Source organism: Phyllostomus discolor, chromosome 9 (genome assembly GCF_004126475.2).
Source record: "Phyllostomus discolor isolate MPI-MPIP mPhyDis1 chromosome 9, mPhyDis1.pri.v3, whole genome shotgun sequence".
In the NCBI taxonomy this organism is placed as follows: domain Eukaryota; kingdom Metazoa; phylum Chordata; class Mammalia; order Chiroptera; family Phyllostomidae; genus Phyllostomus; species Phyllostomus discolor.
The window spans coordinates 81543923-81558072 of record NC_040911.2 but is presented as its reverse complement, the minus strand read 5'-3'; the positions used below and the strand labels follow the sequence as shown (position 1 = coordinate 81558072).

The 14150-nt window shown below is 43.4% G+C and overlaps 2 protein-coding genes across 9 annotated transcripts in view; both read right to left on the bottom strand.

Annotated features, from left to right (window-relative positions):
* Positions 1-13852, bottom strand: part of UBOX5 (U-box domain containing 5) — a 32284-nt gene extending 18432 nt beyond the window's left edge. For 2 of the 8 annotated variants that reach the window (XM_036009624.1, XM_028524038.2), the window contains exon 1: positions 5686-5807. The gene's annotated coding sequence lies outside the window, so the exon portion shown is untranslated. Of the gene's footprint in view, positions 1-5685; positions 5808-11546; positions 11652-13730 lie in introns of those variants that run through there. The other 6 variants (XM_028524036.2, XM_028524037.2, XM_036009628.1 and 3 more) reach the window with 6 other exon arrangements.
* Positions 3402-6302, bottom strand: FASTKD5 (FAST kinase domains 5). Its single transcript, XM_028524035.2, is given in 10 exon segments — positions 3402-4717; positions 4720-4837; positions 4839-4916; positions 4918-5060; positions 5063-5160; positions 5162-5227; positions 5229-5322; positions 5325-5381; positions 5384-5434; positions 5437-6302. Coding segments are annotated over 10 exon segments (2433 nt in total). The 5' UTR covers positions 6272-6302; the 3' UTR covers positions 3402-3824.
* Positions 13853-14150: the final 298 nt, after the last annotated feature.

Here is a 14150-nt window from a genome sequence, read left to right as displayed (position 1 = left end):
AAAAGCATTTAACCTGAAAGAGTGGGTGGAATACCAATGCACTGAGCAATTTTATAAATTGGGCACTTCAGCTTTTAAAGAAGTACAATACTTCTTCCAATTTCTAAATTGAGTTACTTGTCCATCCCTGAAAAAATTTGACTTATGTGCATTCTTCTTAAGAGTTGGTTAAAATGAAAGACAGCTGTCCCAGCTTTTTCACAGTCAGAGGAGCACAGGACACCAGAACACAGGTGTGGGCCCCAAAGAAGCTTGCAACCTCACACATGGGGCCCACTTACCCTTCAAGGGCTTAATACGTGCAAGGCACTATGCTGGGCACAGGGCAGACACAGCTGAGAAACTCACAGACTCAGAGAAAGACATACACGGGTATCATTTTTACTTTTAAGAGACCCAGAGACTCAAAATAAGGCCGTGGACAGAGTTCTAATAGCATTTAATCAGTGCCTTAGTGGCACTGTCAGTGAAATGCTATGGGAACCCAGCTGAGGTAGCCAGGCTCTCCACACACAAACCACACAAACCTACCTCTGTGCCTCCGCTCAGGCCTTGTTCTATCTGTTCTTACCTGTCTCCTGAATCCTCGACTTTTCTTACTGGACCCTTTCCTCAACATGGGTCAACATTCAAGACTCTTCTATCCCTAAAAAACCCTACCTTGGTGCTGTGTCTTTTTAGGGTTGCCACGTAGCAAAAAAAAATTTTAATGCCCACTTATATCTGAAAATTGGGTAAAAAAGAGACTTTTTTTCATTTAGTATAAGAATGTTTCAGGCACTATTTGGGACACAAACTAAAAAAATTATTACATTCAGTAAACTAGGAATAGAAAGGAACTTCCTCAACACAGTAAAAGGCATTTATTAAAAAAACCCACAGCTTAAAAACTCACTGACAAAGGACTGAAAGCATTCCCAAGATAAGGAACAAAACAAGGATGCCCACTTTCAACACTGCTATTCGATTCTGTGCTAGAAGCTGTAGCCAGTGCAATTAGGTAAGAAAAGTAAAGGGAATCCAAAGTGGAATGGAAGACGTAAAACTATCTCTATCCACAGATTACCCACAAATGACATGATCTTATATAGAGAAAATCCTAAAGAGCCCACACACAAACAAAAAAACAATTAGAGCTATTAAAAGAACTATGCAAAAGTGCAAGATAAATGTTGTATTTCTATACATTAACAAATAAATATAAGACAATCTTATTTACAAGAGCATCAAAAAGAATAAAATATACCCTAGCTCATGTGGTTCAGTGGATTGGGTGTGGGCCTGCAAATCCAAAGGTTGCTGGTTCAATTCCCCATCAGGGTACATGCTTGGGGTTGTGGGCCAGGTCCCCAGTTGGGGGCGTGCAAGAGGCAACCAACTGATGTGTCTCTCATACTTGGATGTTTCTCTCCCTCTCTTTTCTCCCTCCCTTCTTCTCTATTAATAAGCAAATAAATCTTTTTTAAAAAGAATACTTAGGAATAAATTTAACTGAAGACATACAAGACTTGGACACTAAAAACTACAGAATGTTGATGGAAGAAATTTAAAAAGACCTAAGTAAAGGGAAAGACATCCTGTGTCCACAGACTGGACTTAATATTGTTAAGACTGAAAGATGCCAAATACCATTACCATTAGTCACTAGGGAAATGCAAATCAAAACCACTTCACATCTACCAGGATGGCTATTACACACACCCACACAGAAAATAACAAGTGTTAGCAAAACAAGAACTGCCACCTGCCCTCATCCCTATTTGAGGTCCAGCCTGACCCTTTCTGCCTGAAGGCCATCTCAGCATGGCCCAGGCAGACTCATTAACTCTTTACCCAAAATTCCTTTCTGCTTTGATTCCTATTTCAGTTGTTGACTTCTGTCAATCTAGGGACCAGAACCTTCATTCCCCAAATGAATGAGCTACCAAGGCCTGTCTTTTCCCCCTTCCAAACATTTCTAGAATTCAAACTTTCCATTCTCATAGCTTTGCCCTCATCTCTCACATGAGCTCTTGCATATATGTGAAATATTCTCCAAGTCATCTCACGCACCCCCACTCCCAAATCTAGTTCTACCCTGCCTTTCACCTAACATTTCTAAAACACCACTCTGCCCAATTAGCCCCCAACTTAGATCCCTATAGAGACACCCCAGCCCTTTGCAGCCCAGATATTCTCTGCCACCTCTCTAGAAGCACACTCTGGCCCTGGCTGGCGTAGCTCAGTGGATTGAGCGTGGGCTGCGAACCAGGCAGCACAGGTTCGATTCCCAGTCAGGGCACATGCCTAGGTTGCAGGCAATGGCCCCCAGCAACTGCACATTGATGTTTCTGTTTCTCTCTCTCTCTCTCTCTTCTCTCTCTCTCCCCCCTTCCTTCTCTAAAAATAAGTAAAATCTTAAAAAAAAAAGAAGCACACTCTGCCTTCCTCCCACCCCCAGCCCTCCAACAATACCCGACCACCCTGACTAAACATTACTGTCTGTTATAGGATCCATTCTAGGCACTGGAAATAACTAATAGACAAAGTTATCTCAAAAGCTACTTTCCAAAAGAAAAAACAGTAAGTAAATAAAGAATAATTTCTGATACTGCTGAGGACAGAGAAGAAAATGAAGCTGGAGAAAGTGGCAGACCATGACTGAAGGCCAATAGGGCACTATTTTAGTTAGCATGGATGGGGGAGTCCTCTCTTAACAAGTGACCTTTCAGAATAGAGCTAGATAATGGTGGGAGGGATCATTTTTTAAAAGAAATTCCCACAGACCCCCAGATATTTACAATGTTACTTCTATCATGTTACATATATACAATCCTCTTATACCTGTGACTCTAATACAACCAAACCTGAAGCCCACTAGACCTCCTGTATGAGCAATAGTAAGTTTCCTTCTCATCTGAGCTGCTTCCCATGAAAACCATTCTGCATGGCCATCATATTTTTGAGAACTGGCCCAACAGGCACTCATATAATTATACTTCTCTAAGTTCAACTTTAGGAAGAAATTATACCAGGAGTGTAAAAGAAGCAGAAATGCAGAAGAGAGGAGGCTAAGAGGAAGTTACTAAGCTCACTAGCTCTGAAGTGGCTTTTTAAAGCAGGAAGCATCAGCACCTAAGGACAACCAACCAAATGTAAACCAGAATAAGAAGGATTTGCCCTGGCTGGTGTGGCTCAGTTGGTTGGCAAATCATCCTGTAAACTCAAGGGTTGCAGGTTTCAATTCCGTTGCCTAGGTTGCTGGTTTGGTCCCCAGTTGGGGTGTGCATAACAGACAACCAATCAATGTTTCTCTCCTTCTCTTCCCCTCTCTCTAAAACCAATAAGCATGTCCTTGGATGAGGATTTAAAAAGTAAAAATAAGAATAAAGACTTTAATTTTGGAGGGTGTGAAGAAACCATGCATGGGGAAAATCCTGAAATGTAAATGAGGTTGTACAAGGTTCTTATTTTATAACAAAGTATATGAAAACCCATCTTTAAAACTGCCTTTAGACAATGTCTGGCTCTACTTTTACCCTTAAAATTCAAAGTGACTGTGAGGTAAGTCTGATAAACAGAGAAAAAAATGAGGTAGAAATTATTTGAAAATAGGGACATTTATTATTTACTTATACAAATCAGCAGCAACTAAATACAACTGGACCAGGTTACAATTAATTCACAACAGCATACACTACCTCCAGTCTGCCACAAACAAGAGTACAAGTCTCCTCAGCAGATCATTTTATCAAGAACCTACATTCTGGCTTTTGTAACTGTTTCACAACACCTGGTACAGTGCGTACCTATAGCATTCATGAGCAGAAATGCCCCGGGGCCCTTCAGAGAGCAGAGGTGAACACTTTCTCATGGAGGAATGCAAGCTTTTCTAAGCGAGTTCGCTTCAGTAGCGGGAGCCATTCCCAGTGGGATAACTCTACCACACGGTACCCAAGCCGATTCAGCTGCCGCCTCTTCATATTGTGCAGTCCCAGCAGATCCCTGGAACCATAGCAATACTGGTTCTTGTTTGTCAACTGAATAGCCAGCTTCACTTGTGGTGCCTGCATGCAGGCTGGCGAGCATAGGCCAGCCATCTCCATGGCCCCCAATCTGTCTGCCACACTGTAAAGGGGGGCCCCCAAGGGTATGGCTGCCTTCTTCTCTAATTCCATGGGCTGCTGCCCAGTCTTTGACTCAGTTTCCCCCTGGAAATGCCCCCCTGATTTCCCCTTTAGTAGCTGATTCATCAAGTCATCTGTAAGACTGACTCCCACATGCTTGAGCCTTAATTTGGCTACATCTTCAGTGGGTGTGGCTTCTCTGTTAAATGGTAATGGCTTCATATTAACATCAAGCTGGACCTCCAAGTCAGAAGATCGGGTATGAGGCAAAATCATATGGTGTTTGATATACTGGGGCCCACCCAACATCGTCTCAAGTAAAAAGAGAGCTTCTAGGAATTCAGGCTTTGAGGTCATATCCTTCCTAGCTGAATTCCACAGTATTTCTGACCCCTCTTGCTGAAGGTGAGAACTAAGACGATTGCCTCTGTATTCTGGACACTCAACGCCAACTGAACCGTCAAGTGTATACAGCTCCTTAGTGAGTTCAAACTTAGTTCTCTCCTGAGCTAACCTGATGAACCCTGGACTTAAAGCGAAATTGATGAGCTCTACTGGAAAGTACTCGGAAAACGCCAGGCCTAGCAGGCAAGTGAGCAGGTGTTCTGGTATCGGTTGAACTCAGGCATCTTTCTGTGAATCTCGTTGATCAGGCTAGAATAAAAACTCTTCAGCATGGGTGGCTTATAGTTCAGAGTTCCAAATGACCACAGAAACTTGGCAATATCTTTTGCTTCGACAGTATGCTACCCTAGGAGGCAAAGAAGCAGCCACAGCATCATTACCCCTTCATACCAGGATGCGTAAGGCAAGAGCAGGCAAGAGTCAGGTGCATGACACCTTGAACTCCCAGGGAAGGAATTCGCTGAGGAGCGATCTGCCCAAATTGCTCATGAAATTTTACATGATCCACGTGAGTGAAACGGAACATTTTAAGAATATTCACTAAGCATAACTACTCAGATGCTGCATGTCAGCACACGCCAAGTCTCCGATTTTTCCGCACATGACAAATTCTGAGAGACTACTACTTGATTTAAAGAACCCAAACAGATGTACCAGCTTCCTCTAATGTGATACAATCTATATACTTGAGGATCAACGATTCCAGTTTGGCATTAGGTCTTGGGTGCCTGACGACTTTCACCTATAATATAAATCAAGTGAATCAGCTGGGACAAGGACAGGTCTTTCCAGTGCAAATTAAGATAACTAAAAAGATTTTTAAAAACCGAGGGACTCTGCGGCCCAAGCACCGCCAGAGGTCAGCCACAAAAGTAGTTGGTCCAGACTCATATCCCATAGCCTATGGCAAAACCTGGCTTCATCACATCTAGCATTGAATGGGAATGCGGGTATCCCTAACTGACAAAGGCTTTCAAAATGCTGATCAGATCTGGGGTACCAAAGAGCTCTATGTTCTTCACACTCAGCTGGCAGAGCACAGAAAAACTGGCACTGGGAAGCAAAACAGGGTGCTGCTCCGCAGGCACGCAGCTCAGCTTACAGAAACAGTCGGCAATGATCTGGGGCTGGAGATTATCTTGATAAACTGTGACTTTGTACAATATTAGTTTACCTTCTGACACTGACAAGGGCTGACAAGGCTCAGATCTGTTATAGCTGTGAAGCTGGTACTCTGGTCTCAGCTGTAGGAAAGCTCGGGGATCTTCAAAGGAATCAAAAACTTCCACATCCTCTTCGTCAACCTTCATGGTCCTGGGTGGGCCCGGCTGCAGCGTGATGGCCTTAGAGGCAGAAGCCCTGCTGAATCCCAAACTTGGGAGGGCACTGCTGGTTGCCAGGATCCTCTGAGAAGAGGAGGTGCTACGGATGTTCTCAACGTTTTTGGCAGGATGGCAGAGACCACTGTGTTCTGGAGGGTCTTGTCCCCTGTGCCGTGTGCCGCTTCCCACATTCCAATATGCCACACTTTGGGTTGCACTGCAGGCAAAAGGACTGCAAAACGCTCGATATCCTAAAGGTTTTAGTAACTTGAGAGTGGCTGCCATTCTGGCGTCAGTACAGATGGCTTTGGCAGTCAGAACGCAGTCCTCATAGGTCTGACCAGGCAATTTCTTGTTTATATGATGCTTGATTAGAGCTGGACGGGGAGGCGTTCCACAGAAACTGCCTGGAAATCTTCGGCATACCACAAGAGCCATGGGTCACAAATGACTGGGCCAGAATTGGTGCCAGATACTGAAAAAAGGGTAGATGAAGAATAAGTGGCTTCCACCTATCACAATACCAAAATTTACATATTATAAGAAGTGGATTAAAACGCTGCTGTCCACTCAATTAAGTTCAACACTAGTGAATGCCCAAACCACAAGACAGCATACATCAAGGGATAAACTCCATGTGACTTGCATAAAGACACAAGAAAACCTCAAAACCAGACTTCCTTCTGGATTTCCTGACCTCTGGACAGAATTTCTTTATGGTAGCAGAAAAGCAGTGATGGTTAGAGAAGAGACAGTTGCTCTGCTAACTCCCAACAGGAAAGGAAGGCAGGTTTTCAAAAAGAAAGCTGGGGCCCTGGCTGCGAGGTTCAGTTGGTTCAAGGGTTGTTCCAATGCACTGAGGTTGTGAGTTCAATTCCGCACACACAAAAATCCACCAATGAATGCATAAATAAGTAGAACAACGAATCGATGTTTCTCTTTTTCTCTCCCTTCCTGTCTCTAAAATCAATAAATAAAAAAATTAAAAAGAGAAAAACAAGAAAGCTGGAAAAAGAAGTGAGCAACCTATTCCATCTCCGTGATAGCAACACATAAAGGCCCACTCGGAGAATGAGAAAGCTGATGAGAGCTGCCGTGCCAACACCAAAACTAAAAAGTGGGGTTCGGTGTAAAGTTTACTTCATTACACTCAATGTAATCCTCCTCATTCCCAAAACACACAACTTTGATTACAGAATTGTCTCTCTAATGCTGTTCCTATCCCTGTTAGAAGATGCCTAGTCTCCTCTCCAGGAGGCTTGTATGAGTTTGGACCACTACTGCAGAGCAGTCATGCAATTGGGAAGCACACTCAAACACACTCATTTTGGTGTGAGAGGACAGAAGGCCAAGGCCCTGTTCACTGTCAATTCATGGGTGGGAAGCAAGATGGTTCTCAAAGTCAGGTTCAAGGTGCAGGGAAGATCAATGCTCACAACTGCCATGCTGACATGCGAGGGGAGCGTTCCTCCAGAGGCAGTGGATTAGCAATGCTTCCCATGTGTCAGGTGCTGCTTATCCTGCCTGTGAGCAGCACAAGTCCCATTTTTTCTCCCATGGTGGAAGGCATGAGAGGTTATTAAATGGACTCTGCTGTATCCTGGTTTTCTCTAAATGCTTTTTGTCTTTCCTTCCACTTCAGAAATGCCAAAATCTGACAAGCAAAGTCCAGGGAGACTTGAGATGCCAAGATATGAACCAGACAGGGCTGGTGCTGCAGAAAATCCCTTGAGGGTTCTGAGGGAAGCAGAGTGACTCACTGAAATGCCTGCCCACCTCCCATCAGCCCCTTCCTTCCGGAGCCCAGAGCATAAGAACCAGAGGACCACAGGGCAGGTTAGTGGCTTTGTTCTGGTCACTCAGCTAGAAAGGCTTCTTGGATGGCAGGAATGTGTGCCCCACTTTCTTTGTGCACCACAGCAGAATTTTTTCACATGAAATCATTATATACCTGGTTCTCACTATAGCCTGTGACCCATTCTGCACATCAATGAGATCCGGGTCCAGATGCCACAGACCAGCTATCAGCAAACTATGGCCCAAATCTAGCCCTCCACCTGTGTTTGTAAGTAAAGTACTATCAGAACACTGCCAGGCCATTCATTACTATTGTTTTTAGCTGCTTTCTTGCTAGAGAAGCAAAATTAAGCAATTGTGGCAGAAAATATATGGCCTCCAAAGCATAAAATATTTACTATCTTGTCCTTTAAGGAAAGATTATTATAGACCATTTGTTTACTCCTATGAATACAGATGGACTTTTAAAAATTAGAAAACACCAGGAAAATAATGCTTAAATTTTATTTTTTAATGTTTAGATAAGTTGAAGATTTATGCCTCAAAATAGATACTAGGAATCTCAATACTACAGCATAGGCACGGTGGAGACAAAAGACAGAGCAAATAATGGGACTCTCCAGTTGACAGAACAGGGCTTTTTTTTTTTTTTTAAGATTTATTTATTTTTAGAGAGAGGAAAGGAGGGAGAAAGAGGGACAGAAACTTCAATGTGTGGTTGCCTCTCATGCGCCCCCTACTGGGGACCTAGCCTGCAACCCAGGCCTGTGCCCTGACTGGGAATTGAATGGGCAACCCTTTGCTTTGCAGGCCCGCGCTCAATCCACTGAGCCACACCAGCCAAGGCCAGAACAGGGCTTTTAAGAAGACCTGCTTTGGACCCTGGAATATAAATTTAGTCCAACACAATGTGCAACTAAAGCCATAAACTATTCAAATCTGTAGTCCTTCATCTCATCTTGGGAACTAGATCTGAAAAAATAGCTTCAAAAAAAAAAAAAAAAAGAGAGAGAGAAATATGCTTTTACCACAATAGCTGTGCTACATAAACAAAAAAATGGAAAACAAAAACAAAATGTTCATCCACAAGGAGGTGGTAGGTTTACAGAATAAGTGCATAGCAGGCACCAACACATGAAAAAGTACATACAAGTATAAGTGGAACAAACAGAATACAAATCAGTGACATCACCTAAAATGCACTTATATAAAAGGAAGTGAGCTATATAGTTTCTTTGTGGAGGAGGCTTTGTTATATCTTTGATAAATTAATTTTATTCCCATTTTAATTGAGGTTAAAAGTGTTAGTACAGAAGAATATACGGATTAGTTTAACAAATACCTTTATAAGTTATATAATTTTAAAAGTGCATTTAAATGGCCAGTACTTCAATTAATACCACCTAATATTTACTAAAATTACTACACACGGTCTTAAAATTAATAAGAATCATTTCCTAGAAAATCGATGTCAGACTGGTGTCGATCCCGTGTCAAATTAATGCGGCCTTTTCATTTGTAAAAATGCAGGCCAAGTCCCAAAATGGAAATAACAAGAGCTACAATTGTCATATAGCCTCCTCTGTACCAAGCCTTGTATGAGCTATTTTATCTGTATTAGTTCCAATCCTTACAACATCCCTGTAAGGTGGGTTTTACTATCTCCCTACTGTTGATGAGGAAAAGAGGACTTCACAAGACTAAGAAACCTGCTAAAGGTTACACAGCCAAGGCACACAGCAGGGTCTGACATCAAGGATTGTCTCATTCATTCCCAAACTAACACTGCTGGTATACTGGAGAGACAAGGAGAGGCAGATTCCAGACTGGGAAATGGGGAAGACAGTGAACAATCTACAGGGTGCCAAGGAGCTGGAAGGTTAGACCCTGATGAAGTCAAAAGCCCCACCGACCTCTAACAGCCAGGGATCCTAACTATCACTGTGCTTACACTACTTACGAAGGAAGAACAAAGAGAAGACCTCAAAGAGGGAAATCTATATAAAGGAGTGGGTGCCCCAGTATCAAGGTAAAAAGATCCATCACATCTGAAAACCTGAAAGCTGGGACGAGAGATAGGGGACCCAGAATTTAGGGTTCAACATATGAGAGAAACAAAGGGAAATCCCAGGATAATGACAAAGGAAGATCCCAGCACTAGAGCTGTGAGCAGACATAAAGAGTAACCAGTTCAGCCCTGGCCGGCTCAGTTGGTTATAGCATCGTCCCAATGCACCAGGGCTGTCGGTTCGATCCCTGGTCAGAGCACATGCAGGGGTCAACCAGTGAGTGCATAAAGAGTGGAACAGATCAATCTTTCTCTCTCTCCGTCCCCTTCCTCTCTTTCTCTTTAAAAATCAATCAACAGATTAAAAAAAAAAAAAAAAGAGTAACCAGTTCATGCTGGAGGAGATAGTTATTACCTGAGAGAAGAAATTTACACTTCTAATGGGTAATCTGGGGTAAGATAGACAGAAAACCAAGCCAATAACAATTACAAAAGTTAGTTAACTCCAGAAAAACAAATTAAGTTGTACAAGACAAATAACATAACTCCCCGTGAATAATCTTATTAATTGCTGTACATAATCTTATTAACATAAACCTCAAATATCAATCTAACCAAAAATTATCAGCAAATAGAAGGAGGGAGGGAGGTGAAGACAGGTAGGGGAACTGGGGCAGTCCAAGAAGAGACCGAGTACGAGAAGAGACCCAGAGCCTGCAAGTCTACAATGAGGAGGTCAAGAGATTTTTATAGACATTGGTATCAATATCTCCTAGAAATCACAAAGTAGCAATACAAGTATGTTATTCAGAAATATACTCAGGAACAGACAAATAGTTGAAAGTGCCTCGAGGGAACAGAAAGGGAGAAAAGAGAGGAAATTAATATTTAGTGTTGTAAGTTCTATCAAACTGTTTACCTATGCAAACAAGATTTGTGTATAACTTCGAACGAAAATAAATTTACAAAATGTAATGGGAAATGTAGGTATTCTTCAACAAGACAATCAGTGAGTAGAGGAAGTAATCTTAATATTCAAAGAAAATGTTAAAAAGCTATCCCAGTGCGAGTGCTTCCTACTGCAGTAGAGCTGCTTTATGAATGCCCACAGAGTGGGCAGAAAGGATGACAAAAATAATCTCAGAGACAGGCAGAACCAAACTGCAAAGAGCAGACAGTGCTACTTACTTTTCCATCGTGGAACTTTTAGTGTTAAATAAATATACACCCTATCATGAAATATAATTATTTCAGAAGTTGGGTCTTAAACACTGTGGAAAAGGAAAGGAAAGAAACACAAGATACACAGCCAATAAAGCAAAAAGTGGGAAGAAAAGGAGGGAAGGATACGAAGCCCAGGTAGAGAAAACACAGCTGAGAGAGTTAATTCTTCCTTAGTTAAGGACTCCCAGAAAATCTGTAAGAAAGCTGAGAACACTCTGAAATGCCCAGTAACTCTTGATGCCTTCTATAAAGGTTCAAATATGTGTCATCATTTCACAAAGCCCTTTCCAATTTTTTAAAAATTTTATTTATTATTTTCAGAGAGGGGGAAGGGAGAGAGAAAGAGAGGGAGAGAAACATCAATGTGTGAGAGATACAGAGCTCAACTGGCTCTTACAGGCCCCCAACAGGAGACCTGGTCTGCAACCCTGGCCTGTGCCCTGGCCAGGAATCGAACCAGCAACCTTCCTGTTTGCAGGCTGGCACTCAATCTACTGAGCTTACACCAGCCAGGGTTTCCCTTTCCTAGTTTAAGTGCCCCAAGTATACCCTGCTCCCCCCTCCTCTCTAGGGGTCTTTATGAAGCAGACTGGAACTTCAGAGACCCCCGGAGCTTGGCTATTCTGAAAGACACTGCCCAAACCACCCTGAATCATGTGATTTCACAGGAGCGTGGAATCTTACCTTTCTACCTTCCAGGCACAGGTCTGAGCAAGATGAAATAGCTTCATTTTAAACTACAGTCCAGAAGTTAGAGAAGAACCAGGTGGAGGAAGGCAGCCATGCTAACTGTAGATTAAGTATATAACACCCTCAGCATATGCCATTTACCAGTTACCAGATTTCACCCCATTTCATCACATGTAATTCTGATTTCTGATCTTTCTGCTAGAAAGGTTTAACCCTCTTGTGTCCTAGTAAAATTACCACAAATAAATAGATACTTCAAAACCTATTCTTATCTTAGCAAATAATTTATTGAGCAACCCTTAAAATAAAAAACAACAACCTACCTTTCTCTAGGTGCTACAGTCTCCTGACAAGAGCCTACAAAGCTTTAAAGCCCATGGTGAGGGTTTAGAAGCTGACAGTGTGAACTCTTAGATGTTAACACAGATGCTAGCTGGGCTAGACTCGTCCGTGTTTATTCCCACACAGGAGCACAGGCTACAAGAGGGGGTCTACAGCTATGATGAAGGCAAAGCACTAGTGTAAACGTGTCTGGGTCAAGTTAAGTATTGCCCACAGAGCTAAGTTAAACCCAAATCAAGTCTGACAGCCCATCCCCTATACTTCGTTCTCCTTTCCACGTGTATGGGAGAGACAATAGCACATTACAATCACCTGTGAAATTTTTTTTAGCTTCCATAGCCCTCTGTTCCCCTTCTAAGACTTCACTTTTCCTCTATTAAAATGGCAAGAGGGCCTGAGTAGATATAGTCTGATAGGGCCCCACAGATGATTCTGTTAGACCCACTGCTCTTAAAGGATCTGATGAGACTGTCATTAGAAAATTTCCAACTACAACAAAGAGCAGAAACTCATGTTCTTAGCCCATCTAAATGGCACTACTGGAGGACTGACAAAATCCAGACAGGTAAAGAGAAGTATCTGTACCCACAGTTACGTGGAAAAATTCCCAAATAAATGGTCCAAGTAACTTCCACTGTTAACTCCACAAAACACTTGGTTTTAAATCTGTTTTCCTAGATTTGCAAGGCCACACAATATAGTAGTTCAGACAAGTGAAAGTGAAGGGAGGACTTCAAAATTCTTTGACAGCAAAGATGACTTCTTTGCATGATGAATGACAAGGCCTTACCGGGGAAGAGAAAAATAAACCAATGAATGGGGAAGAAAACCAAACCGACAAATCAGACCTGCGTAATTGCCAAAGGCCTCACTTTCTCAGTTGTATTTTGTGGCCCTGAGTGTTCAGGTTTTTATTTTGGTCTATGAAGCCGTGGTAAATTCGTCCCAGAGTTTTCCCGAAGCTATTCAGAGCAACGAGTTGCAGAATCTAGTAACTACTCAAAATGTGTCCCAAGTGCAGAAAACATGCATTCTGATTACCACAGCAATAAATTACTGCAGCACCAGAAAGGAGCCATTTGGTGCTAAAGCACTCGGCTACCAGCTCCACAGGATGGAGCACTGTCCAAGGGTCTACAGTGAGTGGGCAATACAGTATTATCTCAGGAGACCGATTAACCTAACTGGTATAAGAGGGCCCAAAGCTTCCTAGGTCAGGACAGAAGAGCTGTGTCATGACTTGGACATACAGAGAAAAGGCAATTATTCGTCTTATTTCTAAAGGGAGGAAAAAGGGGAACACCAATACTACCCTTAGGCATGTGACACCAAAAACTGTTAAAAATATATCGTATTAATATTTACTTAAGTCTCACCCTAACCCAGGTACGAAGCAAACTACTGTAAGGCCTTGCTGCTCCAAGGACGGTCTGAACAACAGCGGCATCAGCCTGACCTGGAAGCTGGTCAGAAAACGAAGAGCCTCAGGCCCCACCCCAGACCTACAGAATCGGAGTCTCCGAGATCCCTCAGGGATTCATATGCACGTTAGAGTGTGATGAGGTGCGTCTGGCTACTTTCCCACGACAACTGTCTCACAGCTGAAAAATCGAAATTCAGATAAGCCGCTCGCCCAAGGTCACAAGACTCCGGAGTGGGGTCGCCGAGGTTCTCCCTAGAGCCCGGCTTGCCAGAAGCCCCGGCCACCCGGGCCGAAAAGCGCACAGCTGGACCTCGGGCGCGTCCGGGCCCTCGGCCGGCCAGCAGGCGCAGGCCTCCGCCCAGGTCGGCACGGAGCGGCCGGCGCGACCTTCTCCCCGGGCCGCTGCCACTCACCTGAGCCAGACCAGCGCTAGCACCGCATCGGGCTACCCCGGATCCCGCAGTCTGCCACACCACCTCAATCCCAGCTACACAAGAGGCTCACGGCCCCACTTCCGGCCAACTGCCGGCTACTTCCGGCTGCTGTGCGAATGACGGGTGCCGCCGAGGCTCAAAAGACTGTCAGAGTTTTTCAAGGACATCTTCCACTAAAGGATAATGTTGAAGAGTCAGAAGGAATCTAGGACCTGCGGAGGGGAGACACCGCCACGGACACACTCCTTTGGAAGTAATTGAATAGACAAGTTAGAGGTTCGAATCCCAACCACCATTCTGGGTTTTCTGGTCTTGGGAAGTCACATAAACTCTCTAAGCCTAGTTTCTCATCTGTATGATAAAAGTAATCAGTTTTTAAAAATAGAGATGTGCCCTGGC